The 27,370-nt window shown below is 36.4% G+C and overlaps 1 protein-coding gene across 1 annotated transcript in view; it reads left to right on the top strand.

Moving 5' to 3' along the window:
- USH2A (usherin) overlaps window positions 1-27,370 on the top strand; it is a 387,112-nt gene that overhangs the window by 211,417 nt on the left and 148,325 nt on the right. The window contains exon 38 of the mRNA XM_008496570.2: window positions 17,216-17,395. Coding sequence (XP_008494792.2) covers window positions 17,216-17,395 — 180 coding nt within the window. The remainder of the gene's footprint in view (window positions 1-17,215; window positions 17,396-27,370) is intronic.

The raw sequence follows: 27,370 nt of genomic DNA, 5'->3' as shown, positions 1-27,370 counted from the left end.
GCCATCCATCCACTAGAGACGTGTGGGAAGAGAGGATGCTAGAGAAAGCTGAGACAAAGATGTCTTTGAGTACCTCAGCCTTCTTGTCCCATGTTAGCAGTTTGCCAGTCTTGCTCATCAAGGGCTTTATTCTTTCTTTGACCTTCTTTTTCTGGCTGACATACCTGTAGAAGCCCTTCTTACTCCTGTTTGCATCTCCTGTTAAGTTTGGGTCCAGCTGCACCTTGGCTTTCCTGACACAACCAGGCAACCTTCCTATACTCTTCCACTGGCTGTGAATTTCCTTCTTGCCCTTTAGTTTGAGAAGCAGGTCTCCATTCAGCCATACCACTCTCTGGCCTTCTTTTCCTGACTTCTTGCACTTGAGGATCAAGAGCTCTCTCACGCTTTGGAAAGTGTCCTTAAAGATCTGCCAGCTCTGTTCTGCTTCCATGTCCCTGAAGGCAGCTTCCTGAGGGCTCCTATTGACTAATTCCTTGAAAAGCTGGAAGTTTACTAAAAATCAGTCCTGACTTTACTCTTTGCCTGACCCGTATCCCTCGGGACTGTGAACTCCTCCAGTGTGTGATCAGTGCAGCCCAGGCTGCCTACAATTTTGACATCACTGATTAGCTCACCTATGTTGGTGACAATCAGGTCCAGTATCACATCCCTTCTGATAGGGTTGTCTAATACCTGGCTTAAGAAGTTATCTTCAATGCGCTCCAGGAGTCTCCTGGATTGCCTACAGCTTGCCATGCGTGAGCTGTACGTAACATTCAGCATTTCAGACATGGCCTGTTCTTAAATGAAAGTAGGAATACTCAATTATATAATGCCAAGTACCACTTAAAGAACCCTATCAGAAATAAAAAATACTGTAAAAAATATTCATAGATTTTGACAGCACTCCTATGGAAATGTAATATTTATTTACTTACTTAGATATCTGTTTCTAAGTGAAGTAGAATTAGAGAGACTTGAACCTAAAGAAACCAGAATAAATATTTAACCTTGTCAGGGCTTATTGAAAAGCTAGATATAATTTGGTAATGTGGGGATTGTTTTCTTTGATGAAAGAGTTGCATATATCAGTATCTTTTTCAACTGTGAAATAACTACAAGGGACCTGAAAGGTCTATTTTCCAACCTAAAATAGTCCATGACAATTTTGTGGTTTTTTGTTTGTTTGCTTTATTTGTTATTGTTGTTGTTTGGATTTTGTTTGTTTGTTTGTTTCCTACATAAGAGACATTAGACCTTTGGGGAATGGACTCCTGAGATACATGCTATTAGGAAAATGAAAATCCTTCTGTGTAAATATATTCCCTGGACAGGGCAAAGGATACCACTATGAGAACAAGCAATTTTTTTTTCTAATCCATCTTGTATTTCTATATTTTTACACTGCCATCTCTAATGCATATCATGAAACTGCTTGATGTGTTGTTATCAGTGCCTTACTGTACCATATGGTATGTTGAGATACCAGGTTGATGACACAGAAAGTATTTAAATAACATATAACGTAACACTTTTTCTGTCATGAACTTGTTATTCCAACACTTTAGAGACACCAGCTGATCTAATACTGAATATAGATGTCTCCAGGCTTATCTCCTCTTTTGTCCTGTTACAAATCTTTCAAATTTCATATATGTCTGTCTGTCTTAATAATTTGTGTGTACTGTTTTTCGACCAAATGGATCTGCCATTCATTAAATTTGTTTAAGAAATAACTTTCCACCTGGCTGCATACCACATACTGAGATTTCTTGGTTATTTCCTTGTTATAATAAGTTGTATTTAATTTTAGATTGTTTTCTAGTGGGCCAGCTCATCTTAAAAATACTGTTAAATATTTAAAATACTGTGGGTTTTGGGGGGCAGATGAGGAATACTACAGTGAAAACAACAATGCATCTGTGAAGACTACATTATAGTATGTAAATGAAAGAGAGAATCATACAATGGTTTGGGTTGGAAGGGAACCATAAAGATCCTCTAGTTCTAACCCCTCCCTACATGGGCAAGGACATGTCCCACTAGACCAGCCTGGCCCTGAACACATATGTTCTATATTGTAGAGGCTTTAAATTAACTTTTGAATCGCATTTAACTGTTTCTTAGTGCATGTCTTCGTATTTCATGGCTGTTTATTTCTGATACTGTGGATGATACTCATTTTTAGATACCAACATGACAAAGGCTTGGTAAATACTGTGTGCCCTGTCAACATTTATCAGTAACCAAATGTCACGATCCGACCTATTATTTTAATATTTTGTTTGAGGAAAACCAGCCACTGCTTCAGAGACGCGCAGAATTACAAAAAATAATACTTAGTGATTTTAACAAGTTATAGGGATTTATTTTCAGGGAACAAGAGAACAAGTAAAGAGAGGAGATCGGGTTACCAAGTCCAGGCCGCTGCGGAGCTGTTCTCGGCTTTGCCTTCAGGGCTGGTTGCTCGTTGGCTCCTGGCTGCTTCTGGAGTTAGCTGCTGCGTCCAGGCCGATGGCTCGCTGGGTGCTGATAGCTGATCTGGTGGCTTGTCCTTCGCTTGCTTGCTCGCCGATTGCTTGCCCCTCTGCTTGGTTCTTTTTTGTTGGGTTTTTAAAATGAAAACGGGGAGAGGAAGGAGGGGGTCTTCGTTTGCATAACTTGAAGAAATTCACGGGTTTCCCGGAACAGACTTTTCCTTATCTATTTGTTAATTTCCCTATTGTTTTAGGTAGGCGCCGGGGAGGTGGTCTGACCAGTTTTAGGTCTCAATAGGTGCTAACGAGGCATTCTTACAGGATTGGTGACAGGAAAGAATTTGCTCAAGAAACATTTGAAATTTTGAAAAGGTTCACATCACCAAATTAGAAGACAGGGAAATACTGTTATAAACTAATTGAGAAGGTCACTGTTGAATATTCACTGTGGCTTTTTATGAAAAGGTCATCACCTCATCACCTGGCTGTACACTTGCAGCCCAGAAAGCCAACTGTATCCCTGGCTGCATCAAGAGAAGCATGGCCAGCAGGTCAAGGGAGATGATTCTCCCCCTCTGCTCTGCTCTTGTGAGCAGTACCTGGGGTACTGTGTCCAGTTCTGGAGCCCTTTTTACAGGAGGGACATTGATATGCTGAAGCATGTCCAGAGAAGTGTCATGAGGATGTTCAGAGAGCTGGAGCACCTCTCCTATGGAGACAGACTGAGAGAGTTGGTGTTGTTCAGTCTGGAGAGGAGGAGGCTCTGAGGAGACTTTATTGCAGCCTTCCAGTATCTGAAGGGGACCTACAGGAAAGCTGGTGAGGGACTTCTTAGGATGTCAGGTAGTGGCAGGACTAGGGGGAATGTTTTCAAACTAGAGGAGGGTAAATTTAGATTAGATGTGAGGAAGAAGTTCTTCACCTTGAGGGTGGGGAGACCCTGGAATTGGCTTTCTAGAGAGGTGATGGAACCTCTATCCCTGGAAGTTTTTGAGTCCAGGCTGAAGAGGGCTCTGAGCAACTTAATCTAGTGAGAGGTGTCCCTGCCCCATGGCAGGGGGTTTGGAACTAGGTGATCTTAAACGTCTCTTCCAAGCCTGAAAATTCTGATTCTATGAATAGCAAGCATCAAATGCAGACCAGCACAAGATTTTTTTTCCAAGAAAAGAGAATATTAATAATAGATTTTCCTACAGCTTGATCATGCTTTAAAAATCTATCCAAGAGAAATATCTGTATCAATTAGTGTCATCTTCTCATTTTGTCTGACAATCTTTCCCTTTGAAAGCACTTGTTAAGATACTGGAAAGAGCTTTGTTGATTCTTTTTCACTCTTCTGATTCATACAGGTATGCTTTGCAGAAGAATATTTTTTTCCCAGAAAACTGCATAGGAGGTTCAAATATGATTTTAAAAACTGAGAGGTCTGTCTCAGTTCTGCAGTGCTCAGGCAACTTGTTTTCTTGCAAAGCCAAACTGCTTTGCATCAAGTCACTTAGGTCCTGGTGCCTCCTTGGGAGGAACCTTCAAGTGAAATATTTTGCAATTGGTTAGTTTAAGGCATTAAATACTAATTTTAACAGATCACAAACACCTTTTATTTTTAAAAGGAGGTAAAGTTCTTATTATCAGATACACTTCCAATTCTCAGAGGACCCAAGGGGCATACAAAGGTGACAGTCAGGCTTCTTTTCCCCTAGTAGTTTCCTCATTCAACCCTATTTACCCTCAAGGTGGTTTAAATTGAGTACAAGGTCATTTTTAATTGCATCTGGATATATGAAATCAAGTTATAGTACAGGAGGCATCAGGTATTACTTCTTTTTCAGAAGAGCGAGTTGGAGAAATTATCTTGCTACCTTTGTCAGATGACTGCATTAGCACAAAATGCATCCAAAGCTGTAGTCTCCTTGATGCTGTGATGCATTTGAATGCAAGTTTGACGTAAAGAGAATCCTTAATTAACTATGTGTCCTTAGGGAATTTCACAACACAGAGTTGCACAGAACTCTGTTGCTTGTAGATGTAGAAATCAATGTATGTTCTTTTCAGTTGGGTTGACTTTTTTTTTTTTTTTTTTTTTTTTCAACTTTTTTGCGACTTACATGATTGGCATATCACCAAAGGTTCTTATTTTTCAGCATTGTAGTTCATCTAGTATTTTCGTAAAAGGAAAATTATTCATCTCATAACTCTTATTTGGAATTACTTACCAGAAATCTCCCTGACAGCCTATTAATTCTCTTGGCAAACTGGAGAATTTTGTCTGTAGAATACAGCATTTTTTGGTAAAAAGTGTGTGTGTGAGGTACATCTATAAACAACTTGACTTTTCCAAATGTACATTCTTTTAATCTAATCTTTTCTGTTTATATTTTCTACATATACACATAAATAGAAGGAAATACAGACCATCAATTAATTTATTTTTTGTTAGAATGTTCTTCTTGTAATCTTTATTGGGCACAGTGCTTCCAGTAATCTCTCCAGTCAGAATTAAAACAGGAAATGTTAAGAATCAAGGTAGTGCATAAAAGCAATGACTTCTGGGGGAAGACATGCCCATCTGCAGATGTCAGCAGAATTAGGGAGAGGAGTCCTGAAGCCCCTCCAAATTCATAGACTTTCTTGAATTGAAGTCTGGAGAATGGAGAATGAAAATTCTGTGGGATGTTATCCTCAAATGTGCAGAAGGTGGTAATTGTTTTACATTTAGATCTTACAGTTTAAAAAGAACAGCACTATTTTTGAGAACAAACGTTTCAGATATGACTAAAACATTTTTAAAAGACTTGCTAGGCCAGTTTTTGTAGTGAATCTCTTTTAGGAATGGCTGGTTGCATAATTACCTCAAAATATAGGTAACTAAGTATATATTTACATTTACAGTTGCAGCAAGTGAATATGCATTACAAGTGAATATGAATACAATCAATGCAAATTTGGATGTATTTTAAAATAAGAAAAAGTATTCTATGTAAATGGAAATATCATTTCATAGATGTCATCAAAGCATGAGATATATTTTCTAGACAAGATATTCTTTCACAATCTTGCTAATTTTTTCCTATTGAGAGTAGTTAGTAAGGCTTTCCTCTAGTGTAGCTGAACATTCAAGAAGCAGGTACCAAAGAAATCTGACTATCTTTTCCATAGTAGGTAAATATAAGGACTGTATTCTTCCTGCATTTAATCAATGACCAACACTGTTTATAGTGTTACGTGTTTCTCTGCCAGGGACAGTCCCTTTTGTGTGAAAAACAGGAAAATTCATTCCAACTTTACACACGTAATTTAGTATTGCACAATAACCCTATCCAGGAAGCCACTGAGGCAGTTTTCCAGAACACTGGAAAAAGTTTTCTTTTTATCATTATCATGCTGTAATTCTTGGCTTATTTTTCTCCTGGCCTTTGTGTCTGCAAACCCCAGTAATGTTGTTACAGAGGATCTTCATGAGAGCAGCTATATGATGCTGTGAATGTTGCCTCTCCCTTTACCTCCTAAAACCTGGTACACAACAAAATCAATAATAATAATAATAGTAATAATAGTAATAATAATTTAAATGCTTGCTATTATCCATTAATATATGTACACAGATGTTTAGTGACCAGTGGTGTACAATACTTACACCATGTTAACATACTCCATGCAGCACAAAAATCATAATCAGTGTGAAAAAACATGAGTTTTAGCAGTTCCCAATGGTAAATAGTGGCAGAGGAACAGCATAGGAAAAATCATCATACCTACTGTGAGCAACAGCACTGGTGTATTCATTGTTACCTGCAGCACCCAAGACACTTTACTTTGGCACCTTACTTACTGCCAAAGGAGGATGCTTTTGTGAGAGCCCTTACCTGCTTATCCAAGTTAATGGTTATAGGGATTGTTTTATATTTCATCCCCTTCCTCCCATGTTTCATCTGTCTGTCTCCTTAGTTTTAGCCACAGACCTCACTAATAAAACTCAGTAGTGCTAACAATGTCTTAGGGAGTAAAAAGGGAAATGCATGATCCATTTTCAAATAGTTGGGTTTAATCAGTTCAGAGTTATATGGGATTTAGAGTATTTTGGCCCTGAGTAATGTGCCACTTCACTGATTTGCATGGCTTGAAAACTCATAGTTTTGTATGTGCTTTAGGATGCTATTGAGTAATGTTTAGTCAAGGTTCAGTAGATTTTGAACTGCTTCACATTGCATCATCTTTGCATGCAAGCATGATTTCCTTCAGCACAAGGTATGCTTTTCTTTTTCTGTTCCCTGATCTCAGAGGAAAGCAAAATTAAAGCATCCTCACTCTGCTTTGTACAGTAAACTATTTCTTTGGTGACAGCTTTAGCATCAGACTGTAGATAATGTTTTAGCTGATCTTCTGCATCTCTCTGTTCACATACTTGTGTTTTTGCATGGTGTAATTTATTTGCTTTTATGTTATAAAGCAGATAGGTAAGACTGAACCCCATTTCTGTGAGGAATATATTATCAGTTCTTACAGGCTGAAATTCCTAGTGACCATCAATAGCAGGAAAGTCTCCAAGACCATCCTTGCCACCTCAGTAATAGTCTAGGGAATAATAGCAATCTTCTGGAGATTGCATGGGTAAACAGTATTGAGTAAAAGGGGATTTGCCAATCAAGTTCTCCTATGAAAACAGTCTTTTAGTTAATGAATGTCTTCTACAGTTTTTAACCCACATGAAGGCTGAGGAGGCTACATTGGCAGTGCTTGGACATCTATGATAAATCCTAAATGCAAAAACACAACTTACAGTATTGGACACAGAATTATTAATGTCAAAAATGTAAATACATGATGTGAACAAAATATATATAATCTCACTAGAGCTTCTGCAGATGAAATTGTTTGTATACTTGTATATGTGGTCTTCAAATAAATACGCTTCTCTTTAGAGAGTAATGTAAAATCTATCTGTTCTCTCAGGGAAAGCATGATGAAAATTGGGGTTTGACAAGTTTTGATGAAGTTTTAATTTGTGCTCTATGAGGGTGATTTCGATAGATTTGGACTATGCATAATGCCAGAAAGCTCAAGATACTATGATATGTCAGCCTTTTATGTGCAGGTGATATGGCTGTTTATGTTCCTCTACATGTTTTTGCTCTAAATAGGCTGGAGAGAGCTACTCTATAAGTCCAGCAAACACCTGAGTGATTCTCTCGTTCTTTCACTCTACAAGTGCACCATTTATGATGCATCATATAAGGTGACTGGAAAAACCAAAAGAACATCTTATGTCAAATAAAAATCCTAGATCAATTTAGAACTTCATTCTTGCCAAAGTATTACAACTAAGTGTAATGACATTTGACATTGCTGACATTTTTTATGACTTCTCTCAACTAACTCAGCGCTGTTAAAAAATAGTGTTCTCCCTTTGTAATTGAAAGGGTTAAATAGTACCAATTCATTATGACTCACAAAAGGATTTATTTTGTTCTCATAAATCAGTTTTATTCCACATTTTTATTATTCCCTTGGGTCAGCTGCTCCAATTGAAATCAATACAAGTGCAAGTGACACAATCAATCTAGGTATTTGATTATGGATTTGAGACTCCCAGTTCTGCTCTGTGTGTTTAGCTAGTCTCCTTCTGATAGTGCCCCTGGAGAATGGAAAATTCTTATTGGCATCCATGAGTTATGGGCATAGATTCAGAAACCAGATACTGTGATAATCTCCATTTATGTACTGCTGCAGCTAGAGAAAGAATGCCCTAACCATGGAAAAACAGACTCGAAGATTTTAAAGCTGTTTCTGAAATTTTAAAATAATTTTTATAAACAGTCTCATTGTTTGTTTCTAAAATCCCTTGAACAACAGTGGGTTAAATCAATAACTATATAATCTGTCATCATCCTAGCATCACAAGTACAGCAAACATTTGTATTTTTTAATGGCTTCTGGTCATTTATATACAATGTGTTTTCTTGGGGAACTGAAATGTGTTGGGATGCTTTCTCCTGTTTTGTTGAGGGTAATAGCACCTGGAAACTGGAAGCTTGTGTGAAATGCACATAAATTAGTTCTAATCATAGAACGCTTTCCAGAGTTGGGTGGCCTACCCTATTTTAAGATTTCTTTAGGTGTTGGACTGCATTCTTACGGGTCCTTACAACACTTCCTAGTGTGTGCAGGGGGAGGTCCAGGACTGATGCCCCTTGGTTCTGTTGTAGCGAAGAAGTTACAGTACAGATGGACATACTTACAGCATAGACTTAACACTATACTGAATACACTGAAAGGTCTAAACGAAACATACCCAGCTGCAAGACTAGTTGGACATTTCTGTATTCATGAAAGAGAAATGAGAAAATGTAAAGCAGTAACTCAAATAAAAAAAGTTTCATTCTGACAGTTCTATCTATAAATAGAGAGATTTTAAGTTAAAAGCTTTGTGGCATTGAGCTGGAAGCTCAAAAAGGTAGGTGAGACCACACACTATATAATTCTCTGCCTGGCATTATGAAAAAGCCTAATATCAGTTGCAGTCATTAACTATCCATGGGGTCTGTGTTAACTTTCTTGTATGAACTCCCTCATATATTTATATATATATATGTATACATATATTTATACAGTATATAATAATTTATATTAATATATATTTATATTTCAATACACAGAATTAATGAGCATATAAATGCACATTCCTTTGTGTTTTTAACACTAATGATCACTTATTTCTGCTGACAGGAGCATGCTTTTTCATATTGTAATGATTAGCCTTGCTTTGCCTTAGGGTTCTTGACTATTTTGCAAATTTTCATAGCATCATAGAACAGTTGAGGTCAGAGAGCACCTATAGAGATCATCTAGTCCAACTCTTCTTCTCCAAGCAAAGTCCAGTTGGATTATTAAAGGGCAAAAATGCCACAACCTTTATGGACAACTTGTTTTCATATTTGACCAAATTCAAAGTAATTTTTTTTTCTTAGGTTTAAACAGAATTTCTTGTATTTTCTGTATGTACTCATTGCCTTTTGTCCTGTTGCTATATACTGCTGAGAAGTGTCTGGCTTCTTTACACCTTCATACCAGATATTTCTACACATTGGTAAGATCCTTCCCCCTCCAGACTTTCTCTTCTTGATGATAAACAACCTCAGTTCTCCCAAACTCTTTGTGTGACAGATGCTTCAAGCCCTGAATTATCTTTGCATGGACTTCACTCCAACAAGGCCAGGTCTGTCTTGTACTGGGGAACTAAGAATAGGACAAGCATTCCAGATGTGTCTCACCAGTTCTGAATAGAGAAGACGAATCCCCTCTCTTAACCTGCTTGGCAGTGTTCCTTCTAATACAGCTCACAAAGCTGGTTGCTTTGTCCCAAGGACTCATTGCTGACTCAAGCTTAGTTTGTTGTTCACCAGGACTTCCATATCTTTTTTGAGGCAGAAAAGCACCTTTCCAGCATCAGCACCTAGCCTGTACCGGGGATCAGCTCAGAGTGACATACAGAATATGTTAAGCATAGGCATTCTGAATGCCTCAAGACAGTCTAAGTTACCTGTACAAAATTTAAGTCTGTAAAAAGTCACAGGAGGTGCCTTTGCTTGTTTTAAAGTGAGGGAAACCTAGCTGTCAAAGAAACAGCTTGAGTAGTACAGTCATAAACTACATCTGGGTCTTTGAGCTTTCAGATTTCTGCTGGATGTGACCGTAAGCCCTTCCATCTTGTTCTTTAAGTATTTTATTATTACTATTATTTTTGTTTCTTAAAATTAAAGATTTCTTTAATTACCTGAGAAAAAGGAAAAAGCTGAAGTTTTTAAATGCACATAATAAGAATTGTTCTTTATTTACAGGAAAAATATTTTGGATTTGGAGTTTTACCAGTTTTCCACTGTGCTTTAAAGTTACTCATCTTGCCTCATGCAGCAGTTTCCCCTAGCCCATGAGAATGAAGGTTTGCTGTGATAAGAGAGACTTTAAGTTTTGGACTCAAATTGATGAACTGAAACCATGATATGTCCTTAGGAACAATATGCCTGTCAGCTCAGGATCAGAGGAACAAATAGTGGTCCAGGAGACTGAGGCACAAAATTGGCAGTGTACTCATCTGAAAAAATACCCCCAAAAAACCAAAACACAACAAATACCCACTGCAAAACAAAATACCTTCCCCAGTGCTTAGCTGAAAAGAGGGGTATGGTATCAGCACAGAAATCACTTCATAAGATCAGTGTAGCAATTGGGGTGACAATTAGAAAAGAGTTCATTATTGAAGTTCTTAGGAAAAGAGTCATCAGTAATGTCAGAGAAAGACTTTCAGCTGTTGTTTATTGGGATAATCCAATTAATGTCATGTTTTGTTTTTTTTTATTCTGAGTATTATACTAGAAACAGTGGCAAAGAGAGAGAGAAGAAAAATCTTAGCTAGGAGGAAAGGACAAATTTGTGAGGAAGATAATGAGGCTGAAGAAGAGGCAAAACTGATGGAAAAAAGTAAAAGTTTACTGAAGAAGTGGCATTTATATTCACAGAAATTTCCCCAGAAAGACTTGGTGCCAGAGAACTAGGGTCAGGGACAGAATTGGTACCCAGTGAAAATGAGACAAATGGAAAGATGGGAAAAAGGGTGAACAAGTGGGTTCTTGCCTCATTTTTGGTTTTTTGTTTTGCTATTCCAACAGTAACTTTTTCTGTGTCCTAACATAAGATACTTAATCTCTCTATACAGGCATAAAAATATCTCTAGGTTTTAATGCTAATTAAATGATTAAATCATCTTTCTATAATTCTTTAGATCCTCATATGAGTTGTCCATAAACCTGGATTTTTGCTGCCTTTATTCTTTGAGTCATCTTCTGCAGTGGGCTTAGTTGTGGTTCTATCTGTATGAATACTGTGGAGCAACATGTCTAATGTAAAAGTATTTGTTGTGACCTGTATGTACTTAAGGAAACAGTATATAGATTGCTAAAATTTTTTTAGAGCATGACATAAAGCTTTAAACTCACTCCCAAAACACCTTTTGCTTTGTTGCAGCCCACAATGTATGGCGAACATTTGTGGTTAAAGCCTCTTTTTATCTTGAAATTGTGATCTTGAAAGGAAACATTTATGATTATAAGACTTAAGTGTTTCAGTCTTAGGTAACTTTTAAATGGAAATCTCTCTGAATTTCACAAAGTATGATCTTGTAATATCACTGAAATTCAGACAAATCTGGGGGTCAGATGAGAATTTAGCCAGGTTCTACAAAGAGATAAATATTCTGTTTTACAAAGGCAGCCCTGTTGTTGAGCTTCTATAAGAATATGAAGAAAAATATAAGAAATGCAATTTTCAACCAGTATCTTCTGTAATGATAGCTGGCTCTTGATGATTAGGGAAAGAAAAACACATGAGAGCCAGTAATATTTTTCAGCCGTAGGGCCACCTTGCTTACTGAAATCAGCAGCATAGATGTATCAGAGTGTTTGTGATACTGACACAATAGATTGGTTATGTTTTAAGCTAGCATTTTGATAATCACAAATGCAACAGTAGTAATAAAAGTATTTGATAATTTGGAAAAGATTGTCCACACGTATGAAATACAAGTTTTTACTATATGATATATAGAAACTTCTCAATTACCTCGTTCCTTAGAAATGTTAATTTTGATTCACTTGGGAATAGTACCTTTAATAGTACATTTAAATGTGGCAAATTCTGGAAGAAAACCCCAGATTTTAAATGTGAGATGAATGTCTAGTTTGCATGATTTCTTTTTTCCATTGCAGTCTTTGTCATGAGAATGGTTTCATGTTGTACCATTTCCTGAGCTCCTTACAACCTTTGTCACATGAATAAGATATCAGAACACTAATGACTAATATACAGTATTCTGTGTCTGCTGAGACTATACTGTACTACTGTGACCTTTGCAATATTATGTATTCTGATTGGCTGTCCATTTCATCTCTTCCCCACAAGTTAATAAGGCTGTAAAAAGGAGAGAACTTGAAATGGCCAGCCAGTCAAATTACAGAATATTGAAAAGGTCAGAGCAGTACAGCACAGAGAAAAAAATTACGGAATATATGGGGCATTGAAATTATTGTGACAATGATTATAACAAGAATGGAAAAGGATACCCATTTATGTTATTTCAATCTAGTGAGCCCCATAGGATGATGGACCCAGAACAGAAGTAATTTACGCACCAGCGACCCACAGGAGCTTTATTCACCTATTTACAGGGGTACTCAGCAACAGGAACACACATCTGCTTAGGAGCCTCTTTCAAAGTGTCCACCCAAAACCAGAGAGCCTTCATACACAAATATTCACCAGCTAGGTTGCTGTGTGAATCTTATAATTTTTAAAAAAGAATTATTTTGAATGGAATATGTGTTTGTGTATCTTTTAAATGTAATCATGTTTTATTACTCGACTTTATTTCAAGTATACATAGTTTTTATGAATGCATATGGATCTAGTCTAGCCCTAATTTCTTTACTTATTATATATTATTGGATAATGTGTTCCTGAAAAAATGAGATACTCTGATGTGGTATAAACCAGGAATTAACCGGATACAGCACAGCTTTTTCTTAGCTGCCAGACTTAGTTAAAGAAGTCCTTCAGTAATACTGGGGGAAATATGGAGAGCCATTCAAACAGGAAGCTAGCAAAAGAACAAAACCAACACAATGCAAAAATATGGAATGATTAAGAAGTGTGGGGAAGTCTGTCATGTCTGCAAAGGAGAGAGTAGGTTTTCTGGTAGAAACTGCTTTTCTGAAGTCAAACAACGTCTCTTGGGACTTTACCAATGTCTGAGGCAGCTGCTATTTAGGTCTGTGGCATACTTGCTGGTAGCCTGCAGCAAGACCTGTGAGCAGGATGGAAAGGAAAGACACACATGAAAAATGGGGAAAAGTGAGGCTTCATCCACTTATACTCACAAATAGAGTCCACGCTGAAGCAGTCTAGGCAGGAATGGCACGGAGCGATATGACGGGGTTATCACTGTATCACTTTCTGTCAGGCTGAACCTATGTGTCTGCATTTTCCAGCCCACTGAAAGCAAAGTTTAAGCAGTGAGAAGTGGCAAAGCTGCATACTGCAAGTCATCCCCAGCAAGACCTGCATTTTAAACATCTTCTTCTAATATTTTACTTGCCAGTAGCAGTAAGGAAGTTGCTTGGCTGGCAACTGGGATTAAACACCTTTAGTCTCTGTAAAATTCAGGTTAGGAAACTTGCAAATGCTCCTTAGCTTTTTGTTAAAAGCAGTGAAAAATTTTGAGCTGCTGTGTTGTCTAACTCATTGTAAATTTGCAAGTTCATTTTTGAGCTGAATAAAATGGTTATGTAATTACATACTTCTCCTAATTATTGAGTAATTATATACTTCTTATAATTGCCGAGTAATCACTCTGCTATAACTAGAATTTAATGTTACAACTAATTGTATAATTACTGTATATTAATGTTGTTATCCAGGCAACTTTGAATAGTGTCATCCTTTTAATTCCTTTTCTGTTACACAAAACCATATTTTTAAAAATATAGTATAGTTAGCCATTGGAAAAAAGATTAATAGTGGAATAAAAGTATCAGCAGAAGATTACATGCTTTCATTCTGGGCTCAAGCAGATGAGAATAAAAATATTACCATGTTAAAACTGTACTGTAGATAGAAAAAAATGGAATTTTCTCATTAATTGCTATTCGGGAGCCTATCTTTATGCTTGAGGCCTGAATCTATCCTATATATCTTAATGTGTCAACACTGGATTTTTCACCTTTCCTACACACTACAACCAAACATTTAAAAAATGCATTGTATTTCACAGACAGCCAAGTCCTCAAGTGTTTTATGTCACTAGGAGCCTAAGAATGGGTATGTCAGCTAGCCATTTTTAAAGGCTTTATTGTTGTTAATAAAACAACAGGTGCATGTAACATACACCTGGTGTTTGGTGGGCATCTCAAATAGTAAGTCATGCTGCTGGGTGGTGCAGAGAAAAACTGTGGTAGATAATGGGATAAATTTCCTTTGTTGGATTGCATCTATTCTCAAGTCACACACAAGGACAGTTTCACAAAGAAAGAAGGGTTTGATATACAAGAGCTGAGATCAAGTAATGCAGGTCCCTTTTTCTAGTGCTGTCTGGCTAGCTTGGGTACATCAGAGTTATCTCAGACAAAATAACTTTGCTTCTGTGGAACTGAATGTCTGTATGTGGATAGTCTAGAATGTGGTTGTTCTTGAAGGATAAGAAGCGTTGTCTCTGTAGTTGTTTATAAAATGTTGTTTCTCAGCCTAATGTAAAGCTCGGTGAAACCAAATAAAAATCCATCAGGTTCTATGGAACTCTTCTACAATACACTATTGTAGTCTGTTTAGGCAGTCCAGGTAGAATTTGAGCAATGAGAAACAAGGCATATTTTCAAAAGAGTTGTATAAAGCTCTCTGTCCCCAAATCCTCAGGAAGAAAGTTTGTCATGTATCACAGCTGAAACAACTGAAAACCCCCTTTGTGCAGCTCCATGTACATCAAAATAATGGTACATCGTGTATTTGTACTATAAGTGAATCACAGACTGTTTATAGGAATCCCCAAATTAGAGGAAAGCCCAGATCACTCATTCATGTACAGTTTTCTGTGAGCATGACTGAAATATACTGCATGGTCCCATGTTAGTGCACCATAATAGAAGCATGGAATATTTGGAAAGCTGTTTCAGGTGTGTTCTGGTTTGTGCCAGGATAGAGCAAATTTTCTGTGTTGCAATTTTGCTTTCAGCTAAGTTTCTTGTAAGTAGCTGCACTTGCTGAAATTAACAGCAAGTTTCTCAGTCAATATCTGCTTCTGGGACTGATAATGCTCAATGTTTATAGTTAAGGCCAGTGAATGGTGTGCAGAACCAAGGACACTGCTCAGTTCTGAGGAACATCTTATATTCTGGAAGAAGAAAGGAGTAAAGAGGTCACACCTACAACCCTCCTTTAGGGAGGAGCAGACAAGACAAATGACCAAAATTGACCAGGGTATTCCATCCCATATACCTCATACTTGGTATAAATTTTAGGGATCATGAGGGTCAAACCCCTTCACTTTCACCCCTTGCTCTTCTCTTTGGCCCTTTTTTTCCTGCTCCTGTTTGCTTTGGCATCCTGGGAGGATTCCATCCATTCTTCTGCCTGTGGTCCTGATCCCTGCCATCCCAAATCTGTGTGTTCCTGCCTCCAGCTCCCAACTGCTGCTGATCCCAGGAGTCCAGCCTGGAATTTCCCAGGGCTGCCCTGCAGCCTCAGTGGTGACTTGAGTGTTACTGGAGGAAAAGAGGGAGGGAGATGGTATCATTTTTCTGAATATTTGTATATATTTAATAATTTTTCCTTTTTATCAGTAGGGTTTCATTAAAGCTGTGTAGTTTAGTTTGCAACCTGTAAGTCTCTCTCCCTTATTCTCTCTCTTTCCTTTATTGGAGAGGGGAGCAGAATTAATAGAGAGCATCTGTCATTTGCTTAATTGCTGGCACAGCATTAAACCATGATAAGGTGTAATAGCATGTCAGTTTTACCAGTTCATTTGAAACTTGCATGAAAATGAGTAAACCCAAAGAGTTTCACTGAAATTGATTAGAGGAAAAGTGCTAGGTTTGTTTAAATTCTTATTTAGATTTTGTAGAGGATTCAGATGTGAGCATTAAATCTTCTGCCTGTCATAATACCTTAATTAATTTAAGGTATTTTTAAGTTATATTCCATTTAGGCTCATTCTTATTCATGTGGTCTCAGACTTCTGTGGTTCTGGTGTTTGTAATGCAGAATGTCTCTCCACATCACTGTGAGAGCTCACCATGGGATGATGGATAGTAGTAATAATATTAATAATTTATATAGTATTTTATGTCTTTACATGTTCAATATATAGGATAAACTAGTAAGCTCAGGTTTGCTCTCAGGTAGATAAGTGAAATCTTCATTGAGATAAAAACCTAAAAATTGTTCCTTGACATATATACTTGATCTTTTTTCTTTCTTTTTTCTTTTTTCCTTTTTTTTTTTTTTTTTCTTTTTTCCCCCCTTTTTTTTTTTCCCTTTTTTCCTTGTTTTTTCCTTTTTTTTCTTTTTTTTCCTTTTTTTTTTTTCTTTTTTCTTGTAGAACACCATCTTGTCTCAAGTTTGAGATCTCAAAAGGGTTTTAAAGGACACCTAGATTGCTGTGGTGTACTCTGATGATTTCAATTGATAAAATGAATACTTCAAATCGTTATATTAGCTCTGAGATGACTGCAGGCCATGGCAGAAGACTTTTGTTTCTTAGTGCATAGAACAAAATCTTACGTGTGCTGTAGAGTTAGCTTATAAACTCATAAAATAAATGATTTTCTAATGAATTCAAGAAGTTTTATGAATCTTTCATAGGCATAAGGATTAACCTTAATGTTTTAATTAGCAACTACCACAGAATCTTTCTAGAAAATGAGTAATTTCTGAAAATTAGCTTCTTTTTGCAGTATATAGCAGTTATCTTCGAAACTGCATGGTTGTTTCATGTAGTTTTCAAGTTTTACAGGTACCACAAACTGCTGGCAAAAAGAGGAGAAAATGGTGAATAATATTTTCTTTCAAATAGACCATTTTTTGGTGTTATTGGTTTCAATGGTAACTTTTCACTTGAAGGGAAATGACCTGGTTCATAAAGACAGTGAACTGTAGTAGATGCAAGATCTAACATTTGTTCTTTTCTTCTCTTTTTTTTTTTTTTTTCTTCATAACAGCTCATGCTAATTATTCTATTGTAAATGGTACTCGGATGCTATTCAGCAGCAAGGAATCTGATGTATGGGTACCTGTTAAAGGACTGATTCCATTTTGTAACTACACAGTACAAGTCAATGCTTCCAACAGCCAGGGCAGCTTGATAAGTGATGCTACAACAATAGTCATACCTCCAGGAGGTAAGTATGAAAAAGTGCTGTTTCTTTGCACATAAAAATTACACAAATACTGTGTTGAACAAAATGTTATTCATTGTTGCAACAGAGGACGGGAAATTCTGATTAATTTGTTTGCATTAGTGGTTCTTAATAACAATTATTTTTTTTTCCAGTTTCTAATTTGTCACATTGCTCGATTTAAGAACTAGAGAATGAAAACAGGTAGTTGTATAGGTAACATATTATTTAGGTGAGAAGTGCATTATATAATTTTTTTTTTTCTGTGAATGTTATTGTATTCTATCATGGATGGCTATTTAGCTGTAACAATATATATCCACCCGCATTTTCTAATCTCTTTTAGAATAAAAGTTGTAAGTAATGACAAAGAGCATTTAGTGGGTAGACTTAGATGATTTGTTTAATAGTAATAATATGAACCATTGGTAATATATTGAGCCAGAATCCACACACTGGTGTAGCTGTAAGAAAGTCAATTGGAATGTGCTGATTTACAGTGGTGGAGACTTTAAACCACTTTGGTTATTGTCTTCATAAACTAGAAATAAGAGAATCAAGCACATACTCCCTGTACATGCATTATTATCTTTTGTAACTGAAAAGCTTGTATTTATAATTGATGTATATAAATGTTTTTGCATTCTTTTTTTTTTCATGGAGATCACAGTGAATATTAACTTTTTTTGAACAAATGCCAGTGGAAACAATTAGATTGAGACAGTTATTAATTCTAAAGTGAGAGCCCAAAAACGTTTGATCTTGAGACATGTACAGTTGTAACCAGTAAGCAGGCATAGAAAAAGCAAAAATAAAAGAGAAAAAGAAAAGCAGTAGAAACAAACAGAACAAAAAACTCCCATAAACCTTTGAGCTCAAAATCAAAATTACACTTTGAAAATTTTGCTTGCAAATGGATGGATTGGTTTGAGGCCAAAACAGAGAGACTTCTAAAGAAAGTGAATAAATAAAATGTATAGAGCTTGTATGAGAGATTCCTGAGAAAAGCAAAAAGTAAGTTCTCAGCACTTTTTATGCTTTTCCAATAATATTGTCAAAACATACCTCATTTTAACAAATATACATTGTCATATATTAAGAAAATGGCATTTGAGTTTTACTGCTCATAGAAGACACTAACATTTCTAATCCCAGTGTCACACTTTGTCTAGACACAATTTTATGTCTAGAAATAACAAAAATTTGGTAGTGAAAATTTTAGCAAATCTAAAGGTAAAGGATCTTTAAAGGTGGGTGAGAATGTGCAAAAGTTTATGATAGCCATTAAGATACACTTTCTCTCATCATTAGATTGTTGTTGATTACAATTAGAAAACTTATAGCTTTGAAATTATCTTTTTTATGACCTTGTGGTAGTTTAAAAGCAATACCTCATTGATTAAATAGGTTTTAGTTCATGCTTCCTTTTAGTTAATGATCTGAAAACATATTATCCTGATTTACACAGAAAATCATGCTGAAAAGCATGTGGCATTCACTAGGATATGTGTGTTTAAGTAGAATTAAATTAGCAATGAGAGATATTAAAGATACCTTCCATACTATTGTCCAGTGGACTGTGATCTGTAGTGAAATGAATAATAAATGAAGCAGTGCATATGACAGAACTGCTCACACACACCTTATATTCTCACTATATGGGTACACAGAGACAGATACACACATGTGTCTAGGTCAGTGTATGTTTACTTTACTATGGTGTTTATTAAAATGACTCTTTGAATGCTGCACAATTCCATTGTATGCTAAATTATAATGACAATTTTACACTGGGTTGTGTTCAGCTCCTTCACTTACAAGTATTTTGTAAATCCTTGAAGGAAACCTAGATCCTACTGAAAACAGGAGGAATTTTTTTTTTCACTTTGACAGAAGTTTTGCTTGATCAAAAACTGAAAGTTTTATTACTTACACAAACACAACCTTTTAATGAGTGTTAAAATGTAGCATTCTTTTTTCAAGGATAACTAAGAAAGCTGTTTCAAAAGTTTGCATTGTGGGGAGTACTTCATGGAGCTTGATGGAAGAATTTACAAGAGGGAGTGTGATAGAAGGCAAAGGAAAATTGCATTTTGAAGTTAATGCAGATCACTGTTTTTCAATTATGACACAAATTTTCTTCCAACATGCATTTCTCTTGTTCAATTTTTAATTTAAATCTATTGCACATAATATAAAGCCCTCCAAATCTTCAGTGTCACCTGATTGAATGGATATTAATTTCTCAACAAGCTGATATGCTATGCTTAAAGTCAATACAAAAAAATCGTAGAAATAAGGAATATATTTTATCTAAGCTCTTGACTAAAATTGCAGTGCAGGTTCAAGAGTTCTTGGAAAGATTAAAAAAATAAAAACTGAATCCCAATATTAATCCATAAATATGAAACTTACTTTTGACCCTTACCCTGTAGTGGTCTGGAGTTACTAATGGGGTTAGGATTTCAACTCTTAATGGGACTTGGTGCATTAGTGTTTTGTATGCATGGAATTCAGCATTCAGTTTAATAAGGGGTTGACATTGGTGATGTCCCTTAATTTGCTTAAATCTAATTGGCTCTTTTATCAGTCAAACCTGTATGGATTGGCAATTGATCAGATAGGGTCAGCCATGACTGTGCATGTACTTAAATGCTGGAGCCACCAGTTAAAGTCACTGTTGCATAATAAGAAGCTGAAACCATGAGAACAAATGATCTTCAGAGTCGGAAAGCAAAAGAAAAAGTTTTTCAGGATGTTCAAGTTCAGAACAAAGGCATTATGGAGTATATAAATTTTAAATACACTGCTTTTTGCCTCAAGACTTAAAGCTTTTTTTTCCAGATGAACTGAAATCTTGTCTGAAACTGTCTCTGTTACATCAAAGAACTGCATAGAAAGCTAAAGAGATGGAAGAAACATAAAAGGGCATAGTTTAAAATGGTTAGTGACAAATTTCATACCACAGATCTGGAAGTAAATTTTTTTGAGTTTTATATTTAAAAAAAAAAAAAATTGGTGTATTTATCTTGTCCTAAACTGTGTTGGTAGGAGTTGTAAAAAAATAACATACTAGCTAGTGCTTTACATTAATTTGAGGATGACAGCCAGTAAAAGACCTGGAGAACAAATTGTTTTAGAATTAATTTAATTAGATAAATGAATTGGCATGATACAGTGGGTGTAAAACTGCAAAAAAATCTGGCAGAAAATCTTATGTACAGAGTTCTTGTTTATGTATTTTTCTTCTTAATGAGTGCTGTCTTTTGATGTAGTGGCATAAAGAGGACCCCATTAATTTAGGATTGCTTTGTAATAAGCGATGGTAGGCTAACAGAAAAGAAAGTTGCAATCACTAAATAAAATTGCTTATATTATAGTTAAATCCATTTGTTCCCTGCCTTCAACCACCAAAACCCTAGAATGTGAAGTCCTGTATACAGAAAGGAAGATAAAATGTTGGGAAAATAGGTTTGAAGAGAGAGAACAGAGAGACAGGCTGGTGATCAGTTGGGAAGTAGAAAGGTGGAGCCTCAATCACCACCCTTAAAGCACAGGAAAGGACTGGATTCCAAAGTAATGATTAGACACAGGAAGCTTATTGATGGTGATATTTTAGCACATTGCAGAGTTGTCTCTCTGTGGTTACTTATGTTGGAGATTCCAAAACTTTAATTCGGTGCTGACTTATCTAAAGAAAAAACCCTCAGAGAATTGACATATATTCCCTATGTAATACCTAAAAGATAAGATACTCTGAAAAAAATATTTGCTTAAGCAATGAAGTGTATATTTATTCTCTGCCATAATTTATGGAGTATATTGGCAGTTTATGTGCTCTGTCTCTGATATATACAACATCGGAATGTGTAGCTATGAAAGATGTCAGATTTTGCCTTGGACTCTTAAACACCAACCCTTTGCTGGTCCTTAGTGTTTTGAGTGCTGCGTGGTTCTGTCCACAAGGTTGGGCTAGTTCTCAGCAACAAAAACTGAGGCTATGTACTTGTAGCTGTTGATGTTTATTCAACATATACGGAGGATGGTGTCCTGCAGCCAGAGAATTTCAGCCACTTAGGTAGCAGCACCTTCTGAGACTGAATATTGAACCATATCAGAGAGCTATGCAGGCAAATAAAACCACATCATACAACTTCTATTCACATCTGAAAACATTTGCTCATGCAAGTTGATCACTGAAGCCAACAAGAATCCTTAGATGAATTAACAGACTTGTTTAGGAAACAGAATTAACAGAATTGTTTAGGAAATAAAATCAAAGCTGAATATGCTAGATTTTTTCCTGTGAGACAAGTTTATTTTTTCCACAATGCTCAACGTCACATTAAGAGTCACACCATAAAACTTGTTTTGAGAAAATTTCCTTTACTTCAAATTTCAAGTATTTCTGCAACATTAGTTGTCTTTTTTATTTCTTTCCTTTTTGCTCTATTTCTTTCTTTTTTGAAATTTTTCTTTGTAAACTCAGACTTACATGAAATAGGATTCTTTTTTAATATCTTCTGTTTCTTTTAGATTTTTGTTCTGCATTCTCTTATTCCACTTCTTATAAACTTAGAGTAGTATAAACAGAACTGAAAAATAAATGAAAAGTGGTTTAGGAGAACTGGCACTGGCACTCATTAATAGCAAAAAAAAAAAAAAAAATCCAAATTCTCAAATATTTGCATAATATCTCTATAACTTAATAATATAATCTCTGATTTTGATGAAGAACAGGAAATGTTTTAAACAAGTCAAATAAGTCAACATAGGTGGGATGGGGAGTGTTAACAGAAAGTCCTTAGTGAAAAATTGTGACCATATATTTTCTAGGGTTAGTTTAAGGAGATCAGCATAGAGCAGGGAAGGGGAAAGAGCTCTCCTACATCTCTCATGACTGACCTAGCTAATTAAAGAGTGTCAGTGGCAAGCTGTGTAAATTGTCTGTTCCAGTTCCTTTTGTCCAGAAAGATGATTTCATGGGAATATAAGGGTAGGAGTGCAAAAGTGCTTGTGTGGAAAACTGGGAGCTGTTCTAATGAAACAATAACTCTTCTCTAACCTCTGCAGTATTGAACTGATTGTCATTTTCATTAGCTCGGCTTTCTTCTTTTTCCCCCTTTCACAGTCTGTTCAGCACAGCTTTCAGTGAAACCATACTGTAACTATTCTTAGGTTTGGGTGCTCATTTTGGGTGGCAAGAGAAAAGAGAAGTAAGTCTCATTCCCCAAAGGTTGTACCTTCAGACTCTGGCAGTGGTGTCCACTTCTCTGCTCACTTTCCCAAATTACACCCAGATGGGTCTCAGCCTAACTCCACACATCATAAAGGACCACCTGAAGGTTGCTTTAAACTGTTGTAAGTCCCTACACAAAAAACTGGAGAATCCCAGAAGGCAATGATGCTCCAGCCTTGTCTTTTTAGTTCTGGTTGCCTCTTTTCCTTTGCCCCTGCATCCTGTTCTTTTGGGGCTAAGCAGATGTCCCAGTGTTACAGCTATGCTGTTTGCATGCTCCAGATATAGGACACCTGTATTTTTCAGCTTTTAGGCTGCTCTCTGTCTTCTGGAGATGCATGAAACAGTGATGGCAAGAAGATCTAAAATGCAATTTTAATTGTCTAGAAGAACATACATGTTTTTGCTTGCTTGGGGAGTAAAGGATGAGAAAGGGCCAACTGTGCTACATCTTGAAATAGCCAACTGATTGTCTATAAGCTGGCAATTCATCTCATTGTAGAGGTCTCACTCCACGTCTTTCCAAAATCAGCTTTAGCGTGAAGTTCAGGTGGTACTTGAGATTTCTTGGAAAAAAATCTCACAGGTTTCACACTGGAAAAATACAGCTTGATTGTACTTCTGAAAAACAGAAGAACATATGAAAGTGAGAAAAATCAGGTGCTGTGGAATTTAGCAGCAGATCATTATTCAAAATTATTATCTACCATCCTATAATGTATGGTAGGTAATTTTGGACTGATTTCAGTTGTACATAAAACCCCCCAAAAATGAGAAAAAGAGTGAAATTTTTATATATTCATGGTTGTTAGGGGTTGTTTCCCTATTCTGTGTAAATCTGAAATAGGTTATTCAGTATTCTAAACAGGATCAACATCCTTTGTGTGATAAATTAGTTTCTTCTGTTTAAGATCTACCCCTGTATTTTCCAGAATAAAATGTCATTTAAATTAACAGTCAGGAAAATGCCTGTAGCTTTTTTCGGTTTGGTTTGGGGGTTTTTTTTTTGTTTGTTTGGTTGGGGTTTTGTTTTGGTTTTGTTTGTTTATTTACATTCTGTATTTGAATCTATGGAAGTTATCTTGATGATCATTAAGCACTTTATGCAAATGGTAAGGATTTTTTTAAGCTACTTTGCACAGCTGAGAAAGCTTTGAAGTTCTTCTGTTTGCAGTGAACTCTGTAAGCCTCCAGAAAAGTTCTGTCACCCTCTTACATATTAGCTATGTTCCCAGATTAAAAGAAAACACAAGAAACAAAAAAAAACCAACATAATACACTTTAGGGGATAAAAATTATGGGTCTCTTAAGGTCTTGCTGAGGGTGAAATGTAGAGGGAATCAAATCACTATTCTTTTCCTCTGTTCAGCTAGGGATAAGATGATCTTTCTTGAGTATCGTTGCCATAAAAGTTCTTTTGCTTTTCTTGATGGTTTCTTTTACAGTTAAAGGCAACTCCTAATAACCCAAATTTGTGATTTTTCTGTGTAGTGTGGAAGTACATCTGAAAATGAACTTTAAAAACCTTATGTATCTGAATCCAAACACTTCGAACAATTAAAATATTTTTCCTCCATATAATTAATTCTTTGGTCTAGTGGCATTTGAAGCTTGACTTGCCCCTGCTATTTGCTAGTTAAGGAAAGTTAATACTTTGTAAAGTTAAGAGAGTTAATACTGTGAAATGTCTTGTGGCACATCAGAGAAAACAGTTAACTTGGTTTAAGTTTAAATAAAACGTGATAGTGTTACTAAGATTTCTAATCAATTAGGCTACAGAATTTTGAACAGAAACACGGTAACAAAGTTTTTTTCTCCCAAAATACTTGGGAACAGATCGTTCATTGTTCTGTGTTGACACACTTCCATCAATTACAGAGGATTTCTGTGTTCTTCAGCATTATCTGAGGCAATGAAGCAAAGAGTTAATTCATATAAAGGGTTTATCCATTAAAAGTATTTAGAATGAGACATTGCCTGATGAGTAGCTACTTAATAATGAACATTCATAAATGGATGGGTCAGGTATAAAAGGTTGTAATCCTTTTACCCCATTCATCAGATAAGCCAACTGTATATTTTACATGAATTATTTCCATGTATGAATAGGCTTGTCTGGATTACTTCTTTTTTCACCTAAAATATTAAATATTTTGCTTCAGGGGGTAAAACCTGGATCTTTTTTCTGTCAATTGAAGTGCTATTTTTAGTGGGAGACCAATCCATAAAAACAGATAGGGATTTTTGCCACTGTTAGGTGGAATGCAGGTGTCACCTTTCATATTCTCTCATTGCTTATCATTGGCTTAAAAAAATCAGAATTATTAAGTGACCAGCATTCCCATCTCTCATTTTCTGGACAGCATACTAGTCTCTGGGTTCACAAGAAAGGAAGACAGAATACTGCCCATCTGTCCTGTTGAAACTCTAATACTGCTGGGGGGGAGGGGGGGGGGGAAAGAAAAAGAAAAAAAGTTTTATTACCTGGGGGAGAATACAGTAGGTACTACTGTAACCCAAAGCTAAAGACACTTTCTGGTCAAGGTGAGGCAGTGTACATGTCAGCAGCAAAGGGGCCAGGAGGAGCAATCTGAGTTCTGGGCATGTGGGGATCTAGACATATGTTGTTCATCAGTGCTGGTACTTGGCATGAGCATCAGAATGTGATCCTATTCCTATTTTCTAATACAGCTTAATTTATTGATACTGCAGATGTTGAACTAGACTGTAACTTGAAGTGACAGCCATAGCATTGCAGGTGGCAGTTTTGAGAAGTGATAAGAATTCTTGTTTACTCTGTAAATGTGATAGTTCAGATTTGTCAACCTCAGCCTCATGTATTCCATAAGACACAGTAATATACAGCATTTTGTTGTTATTTTCCTAATTATAATAGTTTTATTTCTAGAACTGTTTTTTTTTCTGCCATTGTGCAAATTACCTCCCTCAGAATTTTCTGTTAATCAATGGCAAGATTTTCTTATATAGAAAAATACACACCATACTATTAATTATACCAGATACAATTAAATTAATTTTCTGCCATTTCCTTTGATGTACAAAGATTTTCCCCATTAATATTGATAGACTTTAGAGTCACAAGCACATGCTGAGAGGGGAGCAAGCCCCTGAATGTTGTATTTTGCTCTTTGTGGAACTGACTATATCACTTTACATCTAAATGTAAGGAAAGCTGCTGACAGTTTTGATATATTAAATTATAACTGAGAACTAATTCAAGGATCAAAGATGCTCTTTGGGAGAGATCACTTTACTGGTAGGAAAAATCATTACCTTTTTCCCCAGTCTCGTATATTTGTACTGTATGTCTTGGAAATATCATTCCCTACAGTTTCTGAATCTTGATGTTTAATTTAACACAAAGGTCTTATAGTAGCACAGTGGGGGGGGTGGGGGGTGGAGGAAGCTTCTGCTATGAAAGCCTCATAGAAGGAAATTGAAATGTACATGTTTTTTCTTATTTATCAAAGAAGTGCAAAAATCTAAACTGACATTTTATATCAAATGAATTATGAACTGTGTACTTTGTACCTAAGGGAACAACAACTAAATTAGACTTTTGTTAAAAAGAGAGAGAGAAGAAAAAATAAACTTAATAAAATACCAAGCAATTTTTGGTATTTTGTCTAAGCCTGTAAGTTGCAGAAGAAAACTAGAGCATAGGCTCTTCAAAGGCTATATGCTTTGAATGCCTTAGAGTGAATTGAGAAACAGGTTAAGGTATCACAGGAACCAGAGACTCTGTTTAATAGTGTTGTTGCTTTGATATTTTTGCTTTCAGCCTTGTCTAACTCAGGTGAATGAGAAAAGATAATATGCTTTTTAGTGCCTTGAAAACTGAAGCAAAGCAGTAAATTGTATATGGTTTTGTTTTTTAAAAAAGCTTTCATTTGTGAGATTATGGTTTCTACTGTAAAATTCTTCAAGAATTTTGCCCCTATACTCAGCCCTGGTGAGGCCACACCTCGAGTACTGTGTCCAGTTCTGGGCCCCCCAGTTCAGGAAGGATATCGAGGTCCTGGAGCAGGTCCAAAGGAGGGCAACCAGGCTGGTGAAGGGACTTGAGCACAGACCCTATGAGGAGAGGCTGAGAGAGCTGGGGCTGTTCAGCCTAAAGAAAAGGCAGCTCCGGGGAGACCTCATTGCTGTCTACAACTACCTGAAAGGAGGGTGTAACCGGGTGGACGTTGGTCTCTTTTGCCAGATAACTTTCAACAAGACAAGAGGGCATGGTCTTAAGTTGTGCCAGGGGAAATTTAGGTTAGATATTAGAAAGAATTTCTTTACGGAGAGAGTGATCAGGCATTGGAATGGGCTGCCCAGGGAAGTAGTGGATTCTCCGTGTCAAAAGAGCCTGGATGTGGCACTGAGTGCCATGGGCTGGGAACCACGGGGGGAGTGGATCAAAGGGTTGGACTTGATGATCTCTGAGGTCCCTTCCAACCCAGCCAATTCTATGATTCTAAGAGGTAAATTCTCAAAGAATTGTGTCCTCAGTATTTTAAGGGCATGACTTCCCTGATGTTGAAGTGAACAACACTTCTTGCAAACAAGGAGACCCCCAGTTTTTAAACTTAGAGATTGTAATGTTTATGAGATTTTTACATTTCCAATTTCTGAATTTCCTTTGTGACTTTCAGTGGGAATATATTTCTTTTTCAGTGTGAATATATTTATTTCAGAGCATTGACAAAAAAGACACTTTGATACTGTGATGA

This window comes from Calypte anna, chromosome 3, assembly GCF_003957555.1.
Source record: "Calypte anna isolate BGI_N300 chromosome 3, bCalAnn1_v1.p, whole genome shotgun sequence".
NCBI classification, from domain to species: Eukaryota; Metazoa; Chordata; class Aves; order Apodiformes; family Trochilidae; genus Calypte; species Calypte anna.
Note: the sequence above shows the minus strand (reverse complement) of the source record. Positions and strands in the feature narration are given on the sequence as shown.